General features: G+C 40.2%; 1 protein-coding gene across 1 annotated transcript in view; it reads left to right on the forward strand.

The window, feature by feature from the left end:
* Positions 1-21,077, forward strand: part of MED12L (mediator complex subunit 12L) — a 204,382-nt gene that overhangs the window by 21,122 nt on the left and 162,183 nt on the right. The window contains exons 4-10 of the mRNA XM_044432963.1: positions 2,575-2,734; positions 7,220-7,389; positions 8,973-9,083; positions 10,272-10,541; positions 12,450-12,599; positions 13,758-13,857; positions 15,723-15,859. Coding sequence (XP_044288898.1) covers positions 2,575-2,734; positions 7,220-7,389; positions 8,973-9,083; positions 10,272-10,541; positions 12,450-12,599; positions 13,758-13,857; positions 15,723-15,859 — 1,098 coding nt within the window. The remainder of the gene's footprint in view (positions 1-2,574; positions 2,735-7,219; positions 7,390-8,972; positions 9,084-10,271; positions 10,542-12,449; positions 12,600-13,757; positions 13,858-15,722; positions 15,860-21,077) is intronic.

The following is a 21,077-nucleotide window of genomic DNA, read 5'->3' on the forward strand; positions in this document are numbered from 1 at the left end:
AAAAGACTAAGCCAAATTTTGCATCCCAGGCCTCTTGCACTACAGCACCCGCCCACAGAATGGTGCCCTCCAGATGTTTTGAGTGACACAGCCCATCATAGATGACATTTGGCAGTGGGCGGGCGGGCATATGGGAATTAGGAAAAACCATGCCAGATTGCTCCAAAGGTCCATCTAGTCCGGCACATCATTCACATGGTGGCAAAGCAGCTGCCCACCGTCTCACTCAAGCCAGATGAGTGCAAAGGTTCTGCACGCTCAAGCTCCTCAGTTACTGATGTACAGAGGTAGCACATGCGAGTAGCCATTGATAGCCTCCTCCAAGAGTTTACCCAATCTTTTTTAACACCATCCAAATTGGTGGCCATCAGTGCTTCCTGTGGTGATGAATTCCATACCTGAAGTATGTGCTATGTGAAGATTTACTCTCTGTCTTGAATCTCCCACCAATTTATTTATTATTTATTTGGGATATTTCTAGCCTGTCCAATCACTTTAGTCTCTGGATGGCTCACAGCAATCTGCTTCAAGGAATAGACCCAGGTTCTAGTGTTGAGGGCGAGGGATGTCTCCACTGTTTCTACACTATGCATAATTTTAAGCATGACTCTATCATGTCTCCCCCAGTCACCTTTTTTTCTAAGCAAAATATATCCCAGTTGCTGCAGCTGTTCCTTACAGGGGCCTTGCTCCAACCCCTTCACCATTTTACCTGCCCTGCCCTTTCTTTCACCTCAGTAATGTCCCTTTACAGGTAAGGTGACCAGAACTGTATGCAATTCAAAGTGCAGTCACACCAACGGGAAGTACAAGGGCAAAAGTTTTATTTTCAGTTCCTTTCCTAATTACACCTAGTATGCCATCTGTCTTTTTCACAGTGGCCGTGCATTTCCATTGAGCTGTCTCCCACAGCCCCAAGATCCCTTTCCTGATCAGTCACTAGTAGCTCAGATGCCATCAGCCTGTACTTAAAGTTGAGATTTTTTGCCCCAATATGCATTACTTACAATGAACTGCGTTTGCCATTTTGATGCCTGTTCTTCCAGTATGGAGAGAACCCGTGGGAGCTGTTTACAATCCCTTTCAGTTTTAAGCACTCCGAATAGTTTGGTGTGACCAGCAAACTTGGCCATTTCACTGCTTACTCCTAAGTCCAGATCATTTATGAATAGGTTGGAAAGCATAGACCCTGATTAGGGTTCAGCTGAAATTCCTAAGTGAATTTCCTAGGGGAATCTGTCCCTCTAACATCGGTGGACTTCCTCTTATACCTGGTTTGGTCTTAGAAAGGGCTGCAAGCCAAGACAATGTCTGCAAATGTCATGGAGCAAAGGCTGCACAACCAGCAATGTTCTCCCATGCCACATGCAGCAGTTCAAAGAAAGGTAGTGCAGAAGAGGGAGGCAACTTTTGGAGTGGTTGCACAGGTCTGCATTCCTGGCATGCCCCGTGGAAAGAACCTTTTCTGCATCAGGTGTCGGGGCACAAATGAAGGCTGCCTCAGATGGGGCAGAAGAGGGGCACTGCCCTCGTGCATGGGACTCGCTTCCTGGTGAGCACCCCATGAATGCTGCGTCTGCTTGCCAGGAATCTCAGACTTAGGGTCACAACAAAGCAGGCTGCAGTCTGGAAAGCCAAGCCCAAGGAATCTAATAGTTTCCCACCCGCAAATCACGCATGCATCCCTGGCCCTAATACAGAAACCTCTGAGACCCCACTGGTTACATTCTTTCACTGGGAGAAATCACCATTTATTCCCACTCCCTGACTTTTGCTCTTTATCCAGTTACTGATCCATAAGAGGAACGCTCTAAAATGAAAACACCTCAGATTGTTTCTTTATATGGCATTTCTTGATTTATTACCATTTTTAGAATCTCAGGAGTTTGTTTTGTAAATTCCTATGTGGTTCCATTCAGCCATGATATCCCTGAAAAGGATGCAAGTTTCTACTGAAAGAGAGTGGATCAGCTTCCCTGATTGTTCTTTATATCACTGGGCTCATCTGTTGACTTGCATTGCAATTTTTCTTGTCTATTCAGATTAGATTTTTCTTCCTAGTCAGTTTTGGAATCTTCGAGTTTGGATCCTCTTCCCAAATGAATTGCATTGCGTTCTTGGGGCAGGGTTGCCTCTCGAAATAAATGAGGTGTAGAGCATACTTTCACATCAATTGCAGCTTGGTTTATTTTCACATGCAAAATTTACCCTGTGGGGAGCCCTGGCTTAAAGATCAGAAAGAAGGCATTTGTCTGATGGACTTGGATTAACTTTCGACTTTTGAAAGGGTGGCTTTTAGGCACAATTTACAAATGAGCAAATATGAGGATATTTGCTCATGAAGTTGTAGGGTATCTTGTTATGCATAACACAGAAGGGGTATATAGTATATCTGTATACATTGCAATAGATTTGCTTGCATTTCATGTAAAACACACACACACACACACTTTATCTTTCTTCCTGCTGTCTTGTTCTGGCTTGGTTTTGATTTTAAGATACACAATAAAACAAACCTAAAACTGATTTTTAGGAAGTATGTCATTTAATTCTCTTTCTTCCTCTTCAATCCAGGTTCCAATTCTCAGTAAAAAGGAAGATGTTTTTGCCTATTTAGCAAAATATTCTGTGCCACTGCTGCGAGCGGCATGGCTGATCAAAATGACATGTGCCTACTATGCTGCCATTTCTGAAGCTAAAATCAAGAAGCGCCAGGCTGCTGATCCAAATCTTGGTAAATGCATTAGTTGGGAACTGTGATGATTTTGTAATAATTGTGCTTGCACAGCCTTGTCGTATGCCTAAGTTCTGTGTCCATACTTAAATTCTTCCCATCCACTTCATAAATGTAATATATTTTTGCCATTCAAAGACAGCTCACCCATTGCATTTTCTTTTAAAGGAAACCATTTCAGTTCTGTCCATTGGCCAGCCAAAACTGTTTCCAGTCTTTTCTGCAACAACAACGATTTCCAGAGTGATTGCTGTGTCAGTCGTGAATTGTTAGTCTTTCGGGTGGCACACAATTCTGTGTTGATTTTGGTGCAGTAGCAGCATTAAAGAAGCAACCCTTCTTGGTTGACCCATGGGAAAAAGCACCCTTTCTGGGAAGATAGGTTGTTTTGTTTCCGAGCCCTTAAGTGAATAGAAAAAGGCAGATATAAGGATCTGCCTTGTTGATATCCTGCATAATTAAACACATATTAGAATATAGTGTTGCATATGAAGGAGAAATCTGTGAGCAAGATGATCTTAGTGAAGATCTCTGTGCTGGCAAGTGAATTGATTCTCTAGAGGAGAAAATATGAAGGATGTGATGCTGACTGATCAGCTGAAACACATCATCACTGTGAAGGAAGAGGTGAAAGAAATCATGATTTGTTTTTTTAAAGCAGCCTGATTGGTTTTTTAAGACTTGGGGACAGATTTTGAGATACAGGCCATTGGTGTGGTTCTCGTAAGGCTTAGTAATAATAATAGCAGCAGCTGAAGGAAACATACTGGCTTTTGGTTTCAAATAGGGGTGTCCTTAATTCAGACACTGCTTCTTTGGTTGACAAGATGTATGCTAGAGGTATCTCTTCTGGCTTTACATACAATGTTTTGCAATCCTGCACAATTTGTTTAGAATACTTTTAAAATAATAAGCAACATCTTATCAGTGCAATGTTTGAAATGTTTTGGGTTCATGGCTTAAATAAAAGAAAATGATTCATTCTGGCAACCTTGAGTCTCTGTGCAGCACTGAGGTATCAGTAATAAATTGCTTTGGGGAAACTGTCTTGTGATAATGTGAAGTGGAAGTAAGTATGAAACAGCTTTATTGTTTCACAGTTAAAGTGGGTGAGTGGTTTCAAGCCCCAGTTGTCTTGGTTAACATTTCCACTTAATTCTTACCTTAAAATACTATTAAATTAATCCATATGTTTTATATGAAGCTACTCATCTCCCACAGAAATGCCTATTCATGTCTGAGGAAAGTTGACCTCTTAGGATACAATCTTATGCATGTTTAGAAAGAAAACAGTCCCACAGCTCCCAGGATGATCCAGCAAAAATGGTGGGCTGAGCCATGCTAAGAGTCATAGCATTTTTTTCCTGTCTAAACACATACAGGATTGCATCTTTATTTGATTGTTTGTTCAAAACACACTCTGTTCTTCAACCAGAAAGATTCTTAGGGCAATTTACAGAAAAATAAAAGCAAGACAATCCCAGCCCTTAGATGTAAAATCTAGAAAGATTCAACAAAAAACAGCTGGGGAGGGAAAAGGTGACCCCCCCCCCCGACTTCCTTAATAGGGTTGGAGGAAAAGCTGTTATAACTTAAGGTAACCATTTTTATGCATCTGGTTTATTACCCATTGGAATAATCTGTTCACTCTTCTATAATTAGTCAGCTTGTAAATACTGCCCTATGATCAATGCATGAATTTCTGTCATTAATTCAGCATGGGACTTCAAGCAGAGCCTGAATTTTCCATAATAATTTCTCATTGATATTGTGTAGCAGTTTAGCACTTGGGCTTTGTATTCAACATATGGTTTAACATTAAACATATATATTAAACATAAAGAACCCTGTTCAGGAATTTTCTATCATTGCATGTTTTTAGCTCAGTAATAAACCCTTTCCAAGAATAGAAAACCCTGTAAAATAGCCACTCACATACATTTTTAGGTCCATGGATCACAGATCGGGTATGACATTGGGATTTCTGGCCACAGAAGGCAGGAATTGGAGTAAGAATAGGTGCAGGGGAAGATGCCCAACTCTCTGCAGGCCAAACTGGGAACCTCCATGAGCCAGACTGCTCCAGCACGGCAGGATTTTCCCTGTGAAATTGTGAAACAGTCAAACTCTGTCAGGAATGTAGGTAGGCAATTGAATACAATTATAGTAAGAATTCTTAAAAGCATAGTTACTCCGTGAATGCTTCCCTGCATTGCAGCTTTAATAGATTATTGATAGTTGGCCTCTCACCTGCACATGATTTATAAGGATCATTGTTAAATCAATCATCATCAACATCCTCCTCCTCATCTATATTTTGAATTAATGAATGGCAGCGACTATATCAATTTTAGTATTTTCTAAATTTAAAATTGTTGCATGCTGGACTTTTGATGGTTGTACTCCACCTAGAGAGCCCTTGAAATATAATAAACAAGCAAACAAACAAACAAATAAAATCTGTGATTTGAAGTTGAAGGAGTGTGAATAGGGAAGTGAGTGATATGAAAGGTCACACTGAAGAAATAATAAGTCTAAAATAATAAGTTGGTTTAAACATGTTTGTATCCTGCCTTTCCTACAAGAGTGCTCAGGCTGGCAGTATGGACTATCTTAGTTTATCAACCCATCAGCCCTGTGAGGTAGGTTAGTCCAAGGGATACTGACCTGATTTGTACGACCACTGCAGCCTAGGAATGGGTTATTGCACCGATTAGCACCAAGTTACCAAGTTAGGTTCACCCCTGCAAGTTAGGTTCACCCCTGTCAGGACCCAGCAACAACCCTACAAGGCCATAGGTTCTGAGTAGTTGTTAACTACCCCAAAAAGCCACCCTCAGTAGGTTTGGATGGTATGACAAGCCACAGTTGGTGAAAATAATTATAGAAATTGGACTGGTGTCCTCCGGATGGATAATAAGCCATCATGACTTATGAAATATTTTCATGTTGCTCAAACCAACACAGTGACTTGCACATGGTTGCCATATAAGCTTCATGGCAAATAGGGGATTGATTACCTTGAGTTCCAGCTTTGGGTAGAAAGTTATGGTACAAATAAAACAAACCAAAAATATGTGCCTCAGTCTAACTCCAGACTTTTTAATGCCATCTTTGTAAAACATATCTATGGATCCCTAATCAAATTTGCTTCCTTTTATATCACTCAGCTTCTACCTTTCCAAAAGCTTCTGTGCTGGTGCAGACCTTCAGTACCATCAAACTGATGCAGTTATGCCACAAAATACTTTAAGTATGGTTGTTAGTAAGGCACTGCTTACTAAGTTGATTGTCATTTTGGCCTATCAATATATAGCAGCCTCAAGGTCCAAGTCTTTCAGGACTTCAGGGGCGTAGCTGTGTTGGTTTGTTGCAGCAAATAATAACCAGAACCTTGTAGCATCGTGAAGACTAATAAATGTGTCATAGCTTACATCATATTGTGGTGTGTTTATTGATGTGTTTGAGGATGTGGACTCTAGACCATAAAAGCTTATGCCTTGATAAATGCATTATTTATTTTCCAGCCACCCCAAGTCTCCTTGCTGTTGCTTTGCTTATGAAGGTTTCAAAGATTCATAACTGATTGATCTGTGGATAATAGCAGAGTCTTTGCACTGGAGGGCCATTACAAATTTACTTTGGTTGTCCCCTTTAAACCAAATATACTAAGACAGCCTTTGATATCTAGGATACCTTTCTATGTTCTATTGTGTTGACTTCAGTGAGCATCTTATCAAATTAATTAGAGAGCCAGTATTGCTTCTGGGCCTATAGTAAATTTAAATACTGTAGTATATAAATTGAAAATGAATCAGAGAGAGGAAAATTTAAGGTATTGTGATGGCTAGTAATTGTTTTGAGTATGGTGATTGTTTGTTATGCTGGATAAAAGCAAACTTCTTCACATCCTTTTGATTCTGAGGGATACTAGTTTAGACAAGCTTTAAGAAACATTTTTTTAAGGAAATGCACTTAGTACTACAATGCTAAAGAAAATTCAAAGAACAAATTGCTCAAAGTTATCTTTAAGAGATTCAGTTTCAAAATACCTATTCTATTCTGCACTGATTTTTTCCTTACATATTAGGCTGGAAATATTTTTTTCACCAAGGCTAAATTGGTTCTATTCACTTGGTGAGAAAAGACTTTATATGGAAGTGTTTCATTGCTAACACTTGGTCTTTTAATTTGCAAACCTGTCTTGCAATAGACCCTTCTTGCTTTGGGAGTCTAAGTCTTACTCCAAGTCCATCAATAGAGACGCATACATTCTTTAGGCAAACATGTAAGCGTGCAGGCAATCAAGAGAATGTCATGCTAAAACCCATTGAAACAGGATTTCTATTAAACATTTACTGCTTGTTTTCTTAGAAATGTATTTAACAAGTAAGCTAAGTATAAAACTAATTGTTCGTGTTGTGTCCCCTTTCCCCCCTAATTTTATCAGCTGTGGAAAAAAATGCCTAATTTGTGTCTTCATAGAATGGACTCAGATTTCAACCAGATACCTACGAGAACAACTGGCAAAAATTGCAGATTTTTATCACATGACCTCAAGCCAAGGCAGCAACTCTGTAGCTGTGCCTCCTGAGGTGGAACATGCCCTGAAGCAGTGGGAATATAATGAAAAGTTGGCATTTTATATGTTCCAGGTAACCTTTTCCAATAGTGAGCTAAGATGTAGTTCTACAAAACACGTAGCTGGCTTGCTTGCATCACCTTATTTCTAATTTGATCAGCTCTTCAGATTATATTAAAGGCTTGCTTGTTGTTTGACATATAGCTTTGATACATTCCCATTGCTAAGAGAGCAAACCAGCAGTAAATTGGAAGAGAGAGATCATTAAGTCTTGGAGTCCGCTACTAGGACAACTAAAGTTCTTCTTCATGGTCTCTGTACAACACGTATATGGACTCTGCATGGGGCCTGTTGTTGGGAAGATTCTACAGCTAAGGTTGCGACTGGGTGGGGAACCCAATTGTTCCAGGTTCCCACAGGAGGGCTCCTGCCTGTTCCTTCTGTTCTGTTGAGACTGCCATGGGTCCCAGGACCAAGGGAGGAGTGTTGTGCCATTGCAGTCTGGCCCCTGTGCCCTTGGCAAGCAAGGGGGGGATCATCAAAGGGGCAACACCAAGTGGGGCCAGGTTGTGTGCATGCACAGAGGATCACTCAAAGAATGACAGTTACAGGTAAGCAACCTGCCTTTCTTCCTTGTGGTCTCTGTGCATCACACACATGGGCAACTAGTGAGCTTACCTCAAGAAGGGACAGAGGAATGGTGTCATCACTGGGGGACTGAGGAGAGGACTCCTGTGCTGAAGGAGCCGCCTGCCCTTGTGTGGGCATCTCATCTGTAGTGCTTGATGAACACTGAGGGAGTGGACCTTGTGGCAACTCTGCAGGGAGATGCCTGTGAAGTGGGCTGTGAATGTGACCATTGCTCAGGTGGAGGGAGCCCTTGGAGGAGCTGTGAGTTGAAGGCTGGCTAGCTCATTACCTAGATCACCAGTCTCTGGGCAGAGAGTGGGTCCTCCCTTATTTTGTCTCTCATAGCAGATGAACAGTCTCTGTGAGTGGCAAAAGGATCCCATTTTGGAGCAGTAAGACATGAAGGCTCTTCAAATATGCAGTGAGTCTAGGATGGACTCAATTGAGTTGGCAGGAATGGTGAAAAAGGCTGGGAAGATGATGTCCTGGTAGAGGTGGAATGCTGACACAATCTTGGGAAAGAAGGTTGGGTCTGGTCAGAGCACTCAGTTGTCTCTTAGCTGCAAAGGCAAAGAGAGAGACTCTGTATGACACATGTGCATCAAAGTCTGATAACAGAAACACAATTTTCTCAATATTATCCCCAATAATAAATAACTGGTATTAGGCCATGGTGGCCTTGTTACTAGAGGCTGAATACTGAAGCCATGTAGACCTGCTGCACCATTTCACCCAAGTGGTGGCCCTCCTGGGCTACCAGCACTTGTGTGCTCTCGCTGTAACCTTCCCTGCACAGACTTGACTGTGACTGAGCTTGTCTTGGGATGCTGAGCCCATATGTGTGAATGCGCAGATGAACGCTTGAAGAATCACAGGTAAGCAACCTGACTGTACAGGAGTGTTTAATTAGCACAAATCTTGCTAAAACTGAGTGGCTATTTCAATAATGGAACAACAATGCATAGTAATTTTTTCTCTTTGCTAATTGTTGGGAATTTTTCTATGTTCTTTCTAAAATTCATTAAGGAAGGGATGCTTGAAAGACATGAATATTTAACATGGATACTGGATGTATTGGAAAAAATAAGGCCAACTGATGATGAACTTCTAAAACTCCTCCTACCACTAATGTTGCAGGTATGAAGCTTGATATAATTGCCATAGCTCAGGAAAAAGCCTCAAAGATGTAGTGTTAAACATTCAATATTTTTTGCTAAATTTCTCATAAGATGGCCTTGTTCTGTAGGGTCACCATATTAGTAATTATTCAAATTGGCACTTGTGGGCCATATTTTAACCAAATGCTTAACTAAAATTTAAAAAATAGAAGATGAAATCACCTTTGTTTTATGCAGTTTCATGGAACTGGGGGTTCCTTTGGATTTAAAGCTGCTTTATATTGGGATGCAACCATAACTCAGTGGTATTGGTGGCAAATGATTTAAGTTGGAAAATTTTCCAGTGCAGAAAATCTCCCATTTCATATATTTATTTATTTATTATTTATTTAAAACATTTCTATGCTGCCCCCATTGCAACAAAGCCTCGGGGTGGCTCACAAAGAATACATAAAAACATACATAAATAATCGTAATATAACAATTTAAAAGAAAAAAAACATTAAAAAAACCCCGGTGCATTCTCAGCTAATTTTAAAATCCTAATTAATTCAATAATTTCTCAATTAAAATAAGTTTTAAATAAAAAGGTCTTAGCCTGGCGCCAAAAAACAGATAATGACGGCGCCAGGTGGACCTCTCTGGGGAGCGCATTCCATAGATGGGGCGCCACCGCAGAGAAAGCCCTCCTCCGGGTACTCACCCTCCTAATATTCACAGAGGGTTCCCGGAGAAGGGCATCTGTTGCTGATCTCAAGGGGCGGGAGGGCATATATGGACGCAAGCGTTCTTTTAGATACCCAGGTCCCAAGCTGTTTAGGGCTTTATAGGTCATAACCAACACCTTGAATTGGTAAAAGGATGGTAGTTGGTAAAAGGATCACATGAAGTTGGAAGTGAAAGAGCTGCTTTTATGTTAGAGAGCAGCTGCTGGTAGAGTAAATAATACTAAACTGAATGTATCCATGGTCTGATTAGTATAAGCCAGTTTTGAAGTGTTTCCCAGAAAGTTACAATTATTGTTATTATTATTAATTACATTTCTATTCTGTCCAATAACTAATATTCATGGGGCGGATTACAAGCAATCGTAACACTAAAATGCCACAGAAGAGTAACAAACATAAATTATAATGCAAATATTTAAAACAATGCAATAAAGCACACTGAAAGTGAATAATCTTGTTTTAATTCTCTCCCCGACCAGTATTCAGAGGAATTCGTTCAGTCGGTCTATCTGTCTCGTCGCCTTGCTTATTTCTGTGCCAGACGCGTCTCGTTATTGATAAGCGACAGTCCTAACCTCATAGCTGCCCACTCGCCTCATATGATGATCGGACCAAATAACCCACCTCTAGCAGCTCCAAGCCCTACTACAACTAGTTCTGTGGTGAACCCTGCTCACCCAGCATGCTCAGATTTTCTTTCTTGCCCACAGCATCGCCCGCTTGTTTATGGACTCAGTTGTATGCTACAGGTCAGTGAATTATTCTGAATGCTTCCCTACATACCAGACAACCACTAAGCTTCCGAAACAGCATTTGCTCTAGTTATTTTACAGTTTCGGGCATGATTACTTTTGTGGCTCTATGAAACAAATATTTAAAGGCATCTGAAAATGACCATTTGATGCTAGTGGCAATTAGTAGGAGAATGGATCGTTCTGAAAAACCTTGGTTCAAATCACTCCCCAGCCGTGGTCAGTGTGGACCGGAGACATGGAAGGTCTGGGATCCAGTCCCCACTCAGCCATGAAACTCAGTGGGTGATTTTGGGCCAGTCATAGACGGTTAGCCTAATGTACCTCACAGAACTGCTGTGAGAATAAAAAAGGAGTGGACAAGAATTATGTATGGTGCCTTGAGTTCCTTCTATGAGGGGAAAAAAGCAAAATAACAATAATAAAAGCAGTCAATCTTATAGGAAAGTCTTTCTTTTCTGAGTTTGCCACAGGCCTTCTAAGAACAGTTAGAATACCAGATCAATAACATTTAGCAGATGTCTTTAGGCAATCAACTATATTTCAGCTTTGAATGTTCCATCCACCCCTGCTGATTTGCCTAATGAGAGCAATACTCACCTATTTCAACAGGACTGTTTTAGGGGCTACCAAGAGCCTTCCAGAGATCAAAATGGCTGCAGTAGGGATTGTGACAAGCTTCCCACCACTCTGCATCATTTAGAACAATTCACTTCATGAGCTGGGTCATCCCATCAAGAGCTTCCCTGTTTGCACTCATCAGTATCATGCCCAAATTGTGAAACAGGGTGCAGTAGAACAGTGGTGGGGACTGGAAACCTAGGGCATGAATGTTGGTCCACTTGGCAAGTACAGTTGCAATGGATTGCTCTGCATGTTTGCTGGAAAGTCAGTCCCCTTAAGTGCCATTGAGCTTATTCCATAGGTGACAGCCATAGGTTGTAGTCCTGGTACACATTTATGTGAAACTAAGCTCTTGAGTTCAAAGGGGCTTACTTTCGAGTACACAAGCACTGTTAGAAAGACTCTGGAAAAAAACAAAACAAATTATGTGACATGTGGCACATTCAGGAAAATGTGGCTATAATAATAAATGCCAGTCTTCACTATGCTTTTCATTCCTTTTGCATAACACCAGGATATGGTAAACAATTAAATAATTGTTTTAGTTTTGGACTTTTATCCAACTCAAGTTTCCTAGGCATAAGGTAGTCTGCAGGCTTGGAAGCACATATTCAGGGCTTTGCCTTTTGACTCGTGCATTATCTTTTATTCTTTCACATTGTGATCATGTCCTGATGTATTCTACTGCCTGATTGGAATCTGGGACTGCGTATTTTAGTTAGGAGATTACATGTTCACTTTTTACTTAAAAGTAAAAAAGTAGCTTTTAAGTCTTTGTAGCTTGAATCCCCAAGTGGTGTACACATACTAACTTTTCTCTCTGGAAAGGAACTAGTATATGTCTTCTAGGACTGAAATGAAGTTGGAATCCTTTTGATAATGGGATGAATGAGATATTAATATAAATTAAAGATATGCATATGCAAGTACAACTTTAAATGGGTAAATAAAAAGACATTGGGTATCATACAGATTGTTAAAAATGAAATTTACATCACAGTTTTCTGTATTGCAATTTGTTGCTAATCATCTGGCAACTTGGATTGCTTTAAAAGATTAGACAAATGTATGGAGGAGAAGGCTATCAGTGGGGAGCATAACCAGAAGGATGCTGTAATTGTGGACTTGTCCTGCTTCTAGGCATCCTATAGGCATTTGGATAGCTGCTGGACTAAACACTGGAGTTCAAAAGGCATAACAGTGCTCTTGTTATGTCCTTAATTACTTGATCATATTTTCTTGCATTCTTCATGAAATTTGTTGTGAATACGTTTGTTGCAGACCATAACACTCTGTTGCCCAAGTGCCTTGGTATGGAATTATTCAACAAATGAAAGTAAAAACATCAATCCTGGTTCACCTTTGGATTTACTTCAGGTTGCCCCATCTAGTTTACCTATGCCTGGAGGAAATTCTGCATTCAATCAGCAGGTAACTTTTTTTATTTTATTAATGTGTATGATTGATGTAATCTGCTGAAAAGTTTACTAATCTAGGGAAAACTCATTTAGATGATTGATTTTGTATAACCAGTAGCCTTGCAAGAAAACTGTGTGGGACTGATCACATTTCTCCTTTGGAAGGACTATCATTATATAGGTTCTGCATTGTTATGATGGTCCATGTTTTGCTGTAATCTAAGTATGATGTTGAAATTGTTGCACAGTAGCATTGAAATGAAAAGTGAAAATTTTAGTGCAAATTGTAGGAGTTTAAAGAATTGATTAAAAATGCTTTAAAACTAGGCGGCTAAGATGAATCTGCCTACACGACTAGGTCATGATGACTAGTACATATACATAAAAGAAGATCAATATACTCCCTCTCCACAAATGAGGAAAGCTCCTTTCTCATGTACTTACAGTAGTAGAGCAACTGTTTATGAGCAACCACAAACAACCTCTCTGGAAGTGCTGTACAGTGCTTGGAACTTCAGTGTATCTGCTGGTTTATCTTTCAAATATTTTCAGGTTTTATTTATTTATTTAAAACATTTACAGTATATGCCACCTATCTCACCAATGGCATTCCTAAGTGGTTAACAATCACATAATTAAAACCATAATTAAGATCACAAAGAGCAATAAAAACCAGAAAAAGCTGAAAATTGGGACAAATACAAAATCTAATAAGGATACAAATATGAAAAGAATAGACTAATATTAAGAGGTTGTGGTGCCATCTATTGTATATTAAAAAATCTTTTAAAGAGGTAGGTCTTTGCCTGGTGCCAAAAGGAGAGCATCCCGTGGGTGAGGAGCAGCAGCTGCGGAAAAGGCCTTCTTCCGCGATGGCTCATGCAAGAGGGCCCCTGCATTAAGATACTAGAAAGGCTCTGTAGCAGGATTTTAATGCTAAATGCCTGCAGAAAAGAATACCGAAAAACAATGCTCTGTTGTAATCTATAGGCTACCAAATGGAGAGGACTGTTTTGCTTTCTTGTCTAATGTGGTTTGTCTGCAGTTGCTGTTACTTAATGTATTTTCAGTGGTTGCTTCCTACCCTCAGGAAATATGGCAAGCTGCAGAGAACTCTGACATGTGCTTGAGACTTCCCAGCAACTATTTAATTTGGAATAACTCTTTCTAGGTTCGTGCAAAGATTTATGAAGTAGAACAGCAAATAAAACAAAGGGGTCGTGCTGTGGAAGTGCGGTGGTCGTTTGACAAATGCCAAGAGTCGACTGCAGGTAAAGAGCCAGATGTCAAATAAAAATTCAGCAGAAGCCTTAAACCTTTATTGGCCTATCTTCTTCTTGGACTTTAGTAGGATACATTAAGGATAAATTTTGATGGATAGTCTTTTCTAAAGGCATTTGTATGGACTGGAGTAGTAGTCATGATGAACCTGTCTGGAGAAGAAATTTGCAGATAAATAAATTGGCCAACTTAGCACTAGGAAAATGCCAAACATTCACATGGCTGCTAAAGTTGCCATGGGTTGGGCACCAGGTTCCATCTAAAGACAGGCAATCCTTCAGGACAAATCACTTGTCATATTTAGACTATACAGTATAACTCCTACCTTGGCGAAAGCATTGCCCAGAATACTGATTTGCTCTGTACTTGCCTTATCTTTAAAATGGCAGCTGCCAGTTTCAAGTACGTAGCCATATTTGCCCCTACTGGTGGGAACACTAAAACTGGTGGTCCTGTTACATGGAAGGCAAAGAATATTCATGAAATGAGAGCCCTGCCGGTTTTGCTTGGTACTGGTCAATACTAGTATAATATGCTGATACATTTTTTCTAGTTCTTGTTAGAGGTGTACTCAACATGTTTTAAAAATGGTTGAGTTATGTCAATGTTGTGAGTAGAAAAGAGTGGCAGATTTGACCTGCCTCAGTAGCCAAAGGGTTTTAAGAGCCATAGTTGTCTTTCTTATGAAGAGGAAGGGATGGTTGAAGACTTACTGCTTAATCTCTCTTCTTCCTTTGAACAATATGTCCCTTTTCTGGTGAGCAGACCACCTCCTTGGAATATACATTTTCTGCTAGTTTCTATTTCATTCCTATGGTGATTATTTCATGTGTTTCTATTGGAGGCTCCTGCCCCAATTTTCTGTTCAGAATTAGGACTGTTTCATGCCTTGCATTGTATCTGCAAAAAGCAGCATTCTTGCCCCTTTCAGCTGCACAGATACTTCTATTCAAGCTGCACCTATAAACCCCAATGTTTCTTTAGTGATTTGAAGAGCAGTGCTCATCTGAGTCAAACTGACAGGTGCTTGCTTAACTGTGGCTATTGAGAATTTTCTTAGTAGGGTGCTATTTGTATAGACACTCAAAACTTGTTAAGCAGTTGCTTGAAGTTTGTGTGCCCATACATATAGCTCTGAATCTAGTACAACAACATGTTTTATGTATGGTACTGAAGACACTTATATTTTATTAAGCCTGGGCAAATAGCTCTGTATTTTTACAATCCAAGAAAAGATGGAAGCCAGGATGGGAAAATAAGAGGAGAATCCCTCTTAGTAGTCCTCATTACTTCTCTGCAAAGTCAGAGGTTCTTTGGAAGGAGAAAACTGTGGAGTAGGTGTGAAGAAAAACCCATAGTCTACTGGGGGCACAATGGTGCAACTCTTCTAGGTATAAAGAATAGCTCAGGAAAAGGCACTGGGGTGGGAATAAATGAAGGGAAAGTGGGCTGAAAGTCAATAAAAACATAGTGTTATAAAAGCAGCCTGGGGAAGAATGGCAAAGACCATTTTTAAGGATACTGAAAAGGCAGAAAGAATGCAGTAAGACCAAAAGTAAATCCTTGGTGGAAAAAGGGTGGTTGGTGTGATTAAAGACCTATGAGGTTCACAGTATTCTTTAATGTGATGATGTAAGCTACCTTGAGTCCTCTGTAGGAAAAAGGCAGGATATAAATCAATCAATCAATCAATCAATAAATAATAAATAATAATAAATAATGTGAGCATTGTAATAAGATTTCTTTCAAAGTGTCTTTATGTTAGTGCTGGTTCTCTAGAGGGCAGCCCTTCAGAAAAAATATTTCATACTGAAATTCTTTCTTTTTCTTTTCTCCCCACTCTCATTTTTACTAGGCGTTACTATCAACCGTGTTCTGCACACATTGGAGGTTCTGGACAGACACTGCTTTGATAGATCAGATTCTAGCAACTCAATGGAAAGTCTTTATCACAAGATATTTTGGTCAAACCAGAACAAAGATAACCAGGAGGTAAATGTCTTTTTTTCTTACCAATTGCATGTTCAGAATGACATGATTTGGAAATGGATTGAAATAAATTTCTTTCGTTCGAAGTAATTGCTATTGTGGATTAATAGATGTTCATACAGAGCCAGTGGGTATAGTGGTTAGACTGCTGGACTGCACTCAGGGGACCTAGATTTGAATCCCACTTGGCCATGAAGCTCTAATTCCTACTCAGCCTGAAAGCCATTAATGATTCCCAGCCTAAACGCCATCACAGGGTGATTGGAAGATGCTTTGAGCCCTGACACCTGGTCAGCCAAGACACTCACCTTTAGATTCAAGAATATTTAGAAACAAAACCACCAGTGTCAATGATTATATTCAGTCTACTGAATGCAACAGTGAAATATGGATGCAGAATAGAAAACAAGCTAAACAAAGAGTACACCCCCCTTCTCTGTGGCTTTTTGGTTTCCTGAATAGTCTGGGGATGCCCCATGAGCTCCAAAGTTTCCTGAGCAAATAATGTGTCATTCTTCTTTCCAGACAACTGCTGTTTGTCATGAATGTTATAAATTTCCTTCCTCCCGCTACTGCAGAGTGAGTCAGCCTGCACCCAAGCTCCCATCCCTCTTCCTGGGAGAAAAACTGCTTAAGTAAGGCAAACAGTTTCATTCCCACAGCAAAGGCAGCCCTTTTCTACAGAATGACTGGGGAAGGCACTTTCAAGGCAATTATCCTCAATTCTTTTCTGAACAAGCTGAAAGCCATAAGGCCTCAGCATACCCTTAAAATATTTTGGCTTTTGGACCCTGGGAAAGTTTAGTAAACTTAGTTTATATGTTATTACCCAGCCTTCACTTTTTCCATATGGAGGCATGCCTAGGATTATTCACCTAAACCTCCTAGCTACCAGCAACCCATTTGCCTGTTTTCTACAACATGACAACCCTGGAACAAAAATTGCCTATTCAAAATGGCAGTTACATGCTCTCTGCATGCAACACAGCCACACTGTGGGTTAAATGACAGGCTATCTCTCATGCAAATATATCACGGTGGAGACTAGAAAGCACAGTTTGCGACATGAGACTGCCAGTGGCTGGTGCTTGATGGGTGTAGGGCAGGAATTCATGTACATATCTTTTTAAGCATGAAGAAGTAGTCCTGGATGCAGAGAGCACCACAGCAACATGATGCAGGCACATGGTTTCCAACTGGATAGGCATGTCAGCTGCCTCCATCCATGCCAGCATAGCTCTCCAGTCAGATCCACATACTTGCACCGTGCCGGCTGGTGTAGCCTCTGCCTCCAGTACCAACCTCAGCCTGCCTCCAGTACCTACATGTGGAGCTCCTCCTAACCCTAACCCTTTCAGTTGCCTCTTACTGTTTTGCTTAGCAAATCAACTCATGGGCTGCTGCTTGCAATCTGCTTTTCAGAGACACAATTGACAACACATTTAATTTGGTCCACTGCTTCTTGGCAGTGTTATAGATAAGGATGGACATCAGGAACCCAAACATTTTTCATGCCTTTTGTTGCAACTTTTGCAATTAAAATAGTTGAGAAGGCTACTTTGTATGCAAGTTTCTCTTAGGATAAAATCACAACAACAGATGTTTTAATGAGAGTTTTTGTACATTTGTAGTAATATATCAATTTTGTGTGTGTGCATGTGTGTGTCTGAGTGTGCACGCGCATATGCAATACTATATATGGTATAAGAAGCATAATGTGCAAAATCAGTTTAAAACTATTTATTGCTGAACTGATGTACATATTCGACTTTTTAAAAATATAGCTGATTGTGAAGCTAATGTTATCAAATAAAATTTTAAAAGATAAACTTTGGTACAAAAATCTAACAAATTGAACACCTTTATTGATAAGTTAATCTAAATAAATACTAATGTATAGTATTTCTATAGTCTTTATGAAAACCTCAGCTGCTTTGTTATGGAAATTTCCTTCAGTAGTGGGAAGAGTTCCAAACTTGTATATGTTTAGAATTCTAGAAAGTGAACTCCAGAATTAAATACATGAGCCTATCCAATTATCTTGTGTTGCTAGGTGGTGGTGATGATATACTATGAAGTTGTTTCTTACTTACGGTGATTCTATGAATGAGTGCCCTCCAAAATGCCCTGTCCTTAACAGCTCTTGCAAACTCAACTCTGCCGCTTCCTTTATGAATTCAATCCATCTCAAATCTGGTCTCTGCTTTGGTTTTCTATAGCATGATTGTCTTCTCCAGTGAACCCTACCTTCCCATGATGAGCCTAAAATAGAATCGGCTTAGTTTTGACTTTTTTTTGCTTCCAGAGTAAGTTCTGGAATGTTATGAACTAGGGTCCACCTATTCATCTTTGTCATTAGTTTACCTTCTAAAATTTTTCCATCTCTTAATCTTGGGAGGTGAAACATATTGGACATGTATATTTCCAGTCTACTTTATGCCCCCACAAAGCTCAAAGCTCTTTATGTTTTCATGTTTGTGTGTGGCCTTGTTTTCGGTATACACTACAGCAATATAGGGAACCTTTAACTTATGAAATGATTAAATGGGGGGAGTCATCTGGGGGCTGCAGATGATGGTAGGGGAACCAGAGTCTCGTCCACAGGAGAGTGTGCATCCATCTCTCTTTCTATGAAAATAAAACACCTTCTGATTTCTCTAGCTCAGCACTATCTTTGCTTACTAGCAATTGCACACAAGATTTTAGGCAAAGTTTTTCCCTTCCCTCCCTTTCCCCTAATTATTTTTTATTGCATGGGTTTTCCCCCCACCCCATGTGAAGATTCTAGGATCAAACCTGGAACCTTTTTCAAACAAAATGTGTGTTCCAGAGAGCTATTCCACCCCCATGTGAAGATAGGGACCAAAATGGTTCACAGGTGCAGGCTCCCCATCCATGTTCTGATCCATATTCTCCCCAGCTGCTGGTCTTCTGTGTTGTCCGGCTAGAGTCTGTCACAGAAAACAGATGCTATTCACTTGCCTGATTAGTAGGAGTTACTCACTTGGTATAGTCATTTCAGCTAACACAACACATTCTGTATTTGTACATCTGCTTCTGTTGGCTTCCATGGCCACAGCCTCCTGTATTTCTAGTCCTTTTCTGTTGCAGAGGAAAGAACAATTTTAGAAGTTTCAGAGGAAGTATTCCACAGCTGATGGTCAGAACTGTCTATCTTTTTGTTGTGTGCATGTATGTGTGTGAGCACAGAATTACCAAAGCATATATTTTTAAATGATCAGGAGCAGCAATGTAGTTATGCAACTGCAGACTCCGGCCTTACTGGTCTTATTAAGGGAGGTCATTAGATAGTATCATGGGGCAGGAGTGAAGTCCCAAACATCCAAGTAACCAGCCCCAAACTGATTTCATGCTCATTTGTCATACATCTGAAGATGTCTAATATTTCATTATTCTGTCTATTCATCCACTTTCTGGGAGTAGACAGCTATGCACATATGTAGCTATGGAGAGTAGTGGTTAATGGCATGAGTGGTCCATCAGAAAATCCCTCGCTCAAGTATTTCCTTCTCCATGGACTCCTCAAGTCAGGTAAGGGGGATGTGTGGTCGTCCAGATACTGCTAGACTATAGCTCCCATCACTACTCACCATGCTGCGTAAAACTGAGTTGAGTTACACTCCAGCCACATTTCAAGAACCACATTCCCCACTCCTTACATATGTGGTGTTAGTCAAATCTTTGTCTCAGCTGTAGCCTTCCCCTTTTATATGTAGTAATACATGACAATTGTTTGAATGTAATGTTCCAAGTCCAACAAACTATATTTTGTTGGATCAAGAATAAGGGATGTGCATGAGTGCATCTTCCTTCCTATTCTGAGTCTAGGCACCATATGTTTATTCCCTTTTCTGGTTCTTCTTCAAATCAGATGGTTCCTTGCAGTTTTGGTAGCTTGCCCCAGGCCTGGTGGTGCTACTGCTGAAAGCAAGGTTGTTCCAACACAATTATGGGGAGAGGACTGACATGGTGTACATTACTGAGATTTGAGTAGAAGAACTGGGAGTGGGTTAGTCTCCAAGCTGTGCTGTTTTGGGTACTTTATGCAATATCAACAATAAGTTAAAGTTCAGAAGATGAATTGCTGTGGTCTACAGGAATTCTCTCTTCTTCCCCAGGTTTCTTGTCTATTTGTGTTTGTACTTTCTGCTGGATGTCCAGGTAGATTAGGATTTCTGCTACTGTCCCTTCTCTCCAGTCTCCTTACTTGACAGAGGTAATCTCAGATTCAATGTTGAGGACCCCTAGAATTGATCCTTGGGAGTGTTAACTTCCATGCAGACACTGATGGATCTTGGGTGGCTCAAGACACCATGACCACCTTGACAACCACAGGGTTATGTGAACAAAAACATGTAAGAGGACACATCCTTGATTTGGTTTACTTGACTGGGCAGAGGATGTTGATCATGGAGGAATAAATGGTCAGATCACTTCTTGTTGAGATCATGACTCTTGGCAGGCTTTCAGTCTCTGCAGGTGTGAGGGACCCATTAACATGATTTGCCTGATATGAATTCCATATATCTCTGGAAGATTTTCCTGCTGGTATGGCTGGTGCTCCTGTTGAAGCTTTGGTCACTCTGTGGAAATCTGCGATGCCTCAGATAATTCACAAAATCATGCCAAAGTGTTATCCCTCTGAATAGAGCCCATGTACTCCTTGATAGACACTCTGTCATGGCAATGATGGAAAAAAATCAACCTTTTCCCATCAGTGTTGCATCTTAGTCTTGTCCAGTGGAGCTTTTCAGAATGGTTCATGTTTGCTTACAAGCTGGGCCAGGAAGAGATATGGAGAAAACCCTCAAATAGCACACTTCAGTTGTGGAATGAGGCCCCTGAGATGCTTGGCTAGGATCTACCTAACCAAGGTAGGCTAGGTGTGATGCTAGGGCACTAGGTAGATTCCTTATTTTTCCAGGCATTTGGTCTTTCCATTTCTGTTGTTTTAAATATGATGCTACATTTTAAATCTTTGCTTAACTACTAAAGGCTTTTGGGAGGTGCTTTTATATTGTAGTTTTAAATTCTTATATTTTTCATGTTTTAATTTATGGTTTTAATTGTGAACCATGCATAGAGCACCATCTATTGAGTGGTATAGAACTGTAACAGATAAATAACATTTTGAAAAAAATGTATCTGAGCCACTAGATGGCAGCTTTTTCTAGATCAGAAAAAAGGAACTAAAGAGAAA

This window comes from Varanus komodoensis, unplaced genomic scaffold, assembly GCF_004798865.1.
Source record: "Varanus komodoensis strain SLA01 unplaced genomic scaffold, ASM479886v1 scaffold25, whole genome shotgun sequence".
Lineage (NCBI taxonomy): Eukaryota > Metazoa > Chordata > Lepidosauria > Squamata > Varanidae > Varanus > Varanus komodoensis.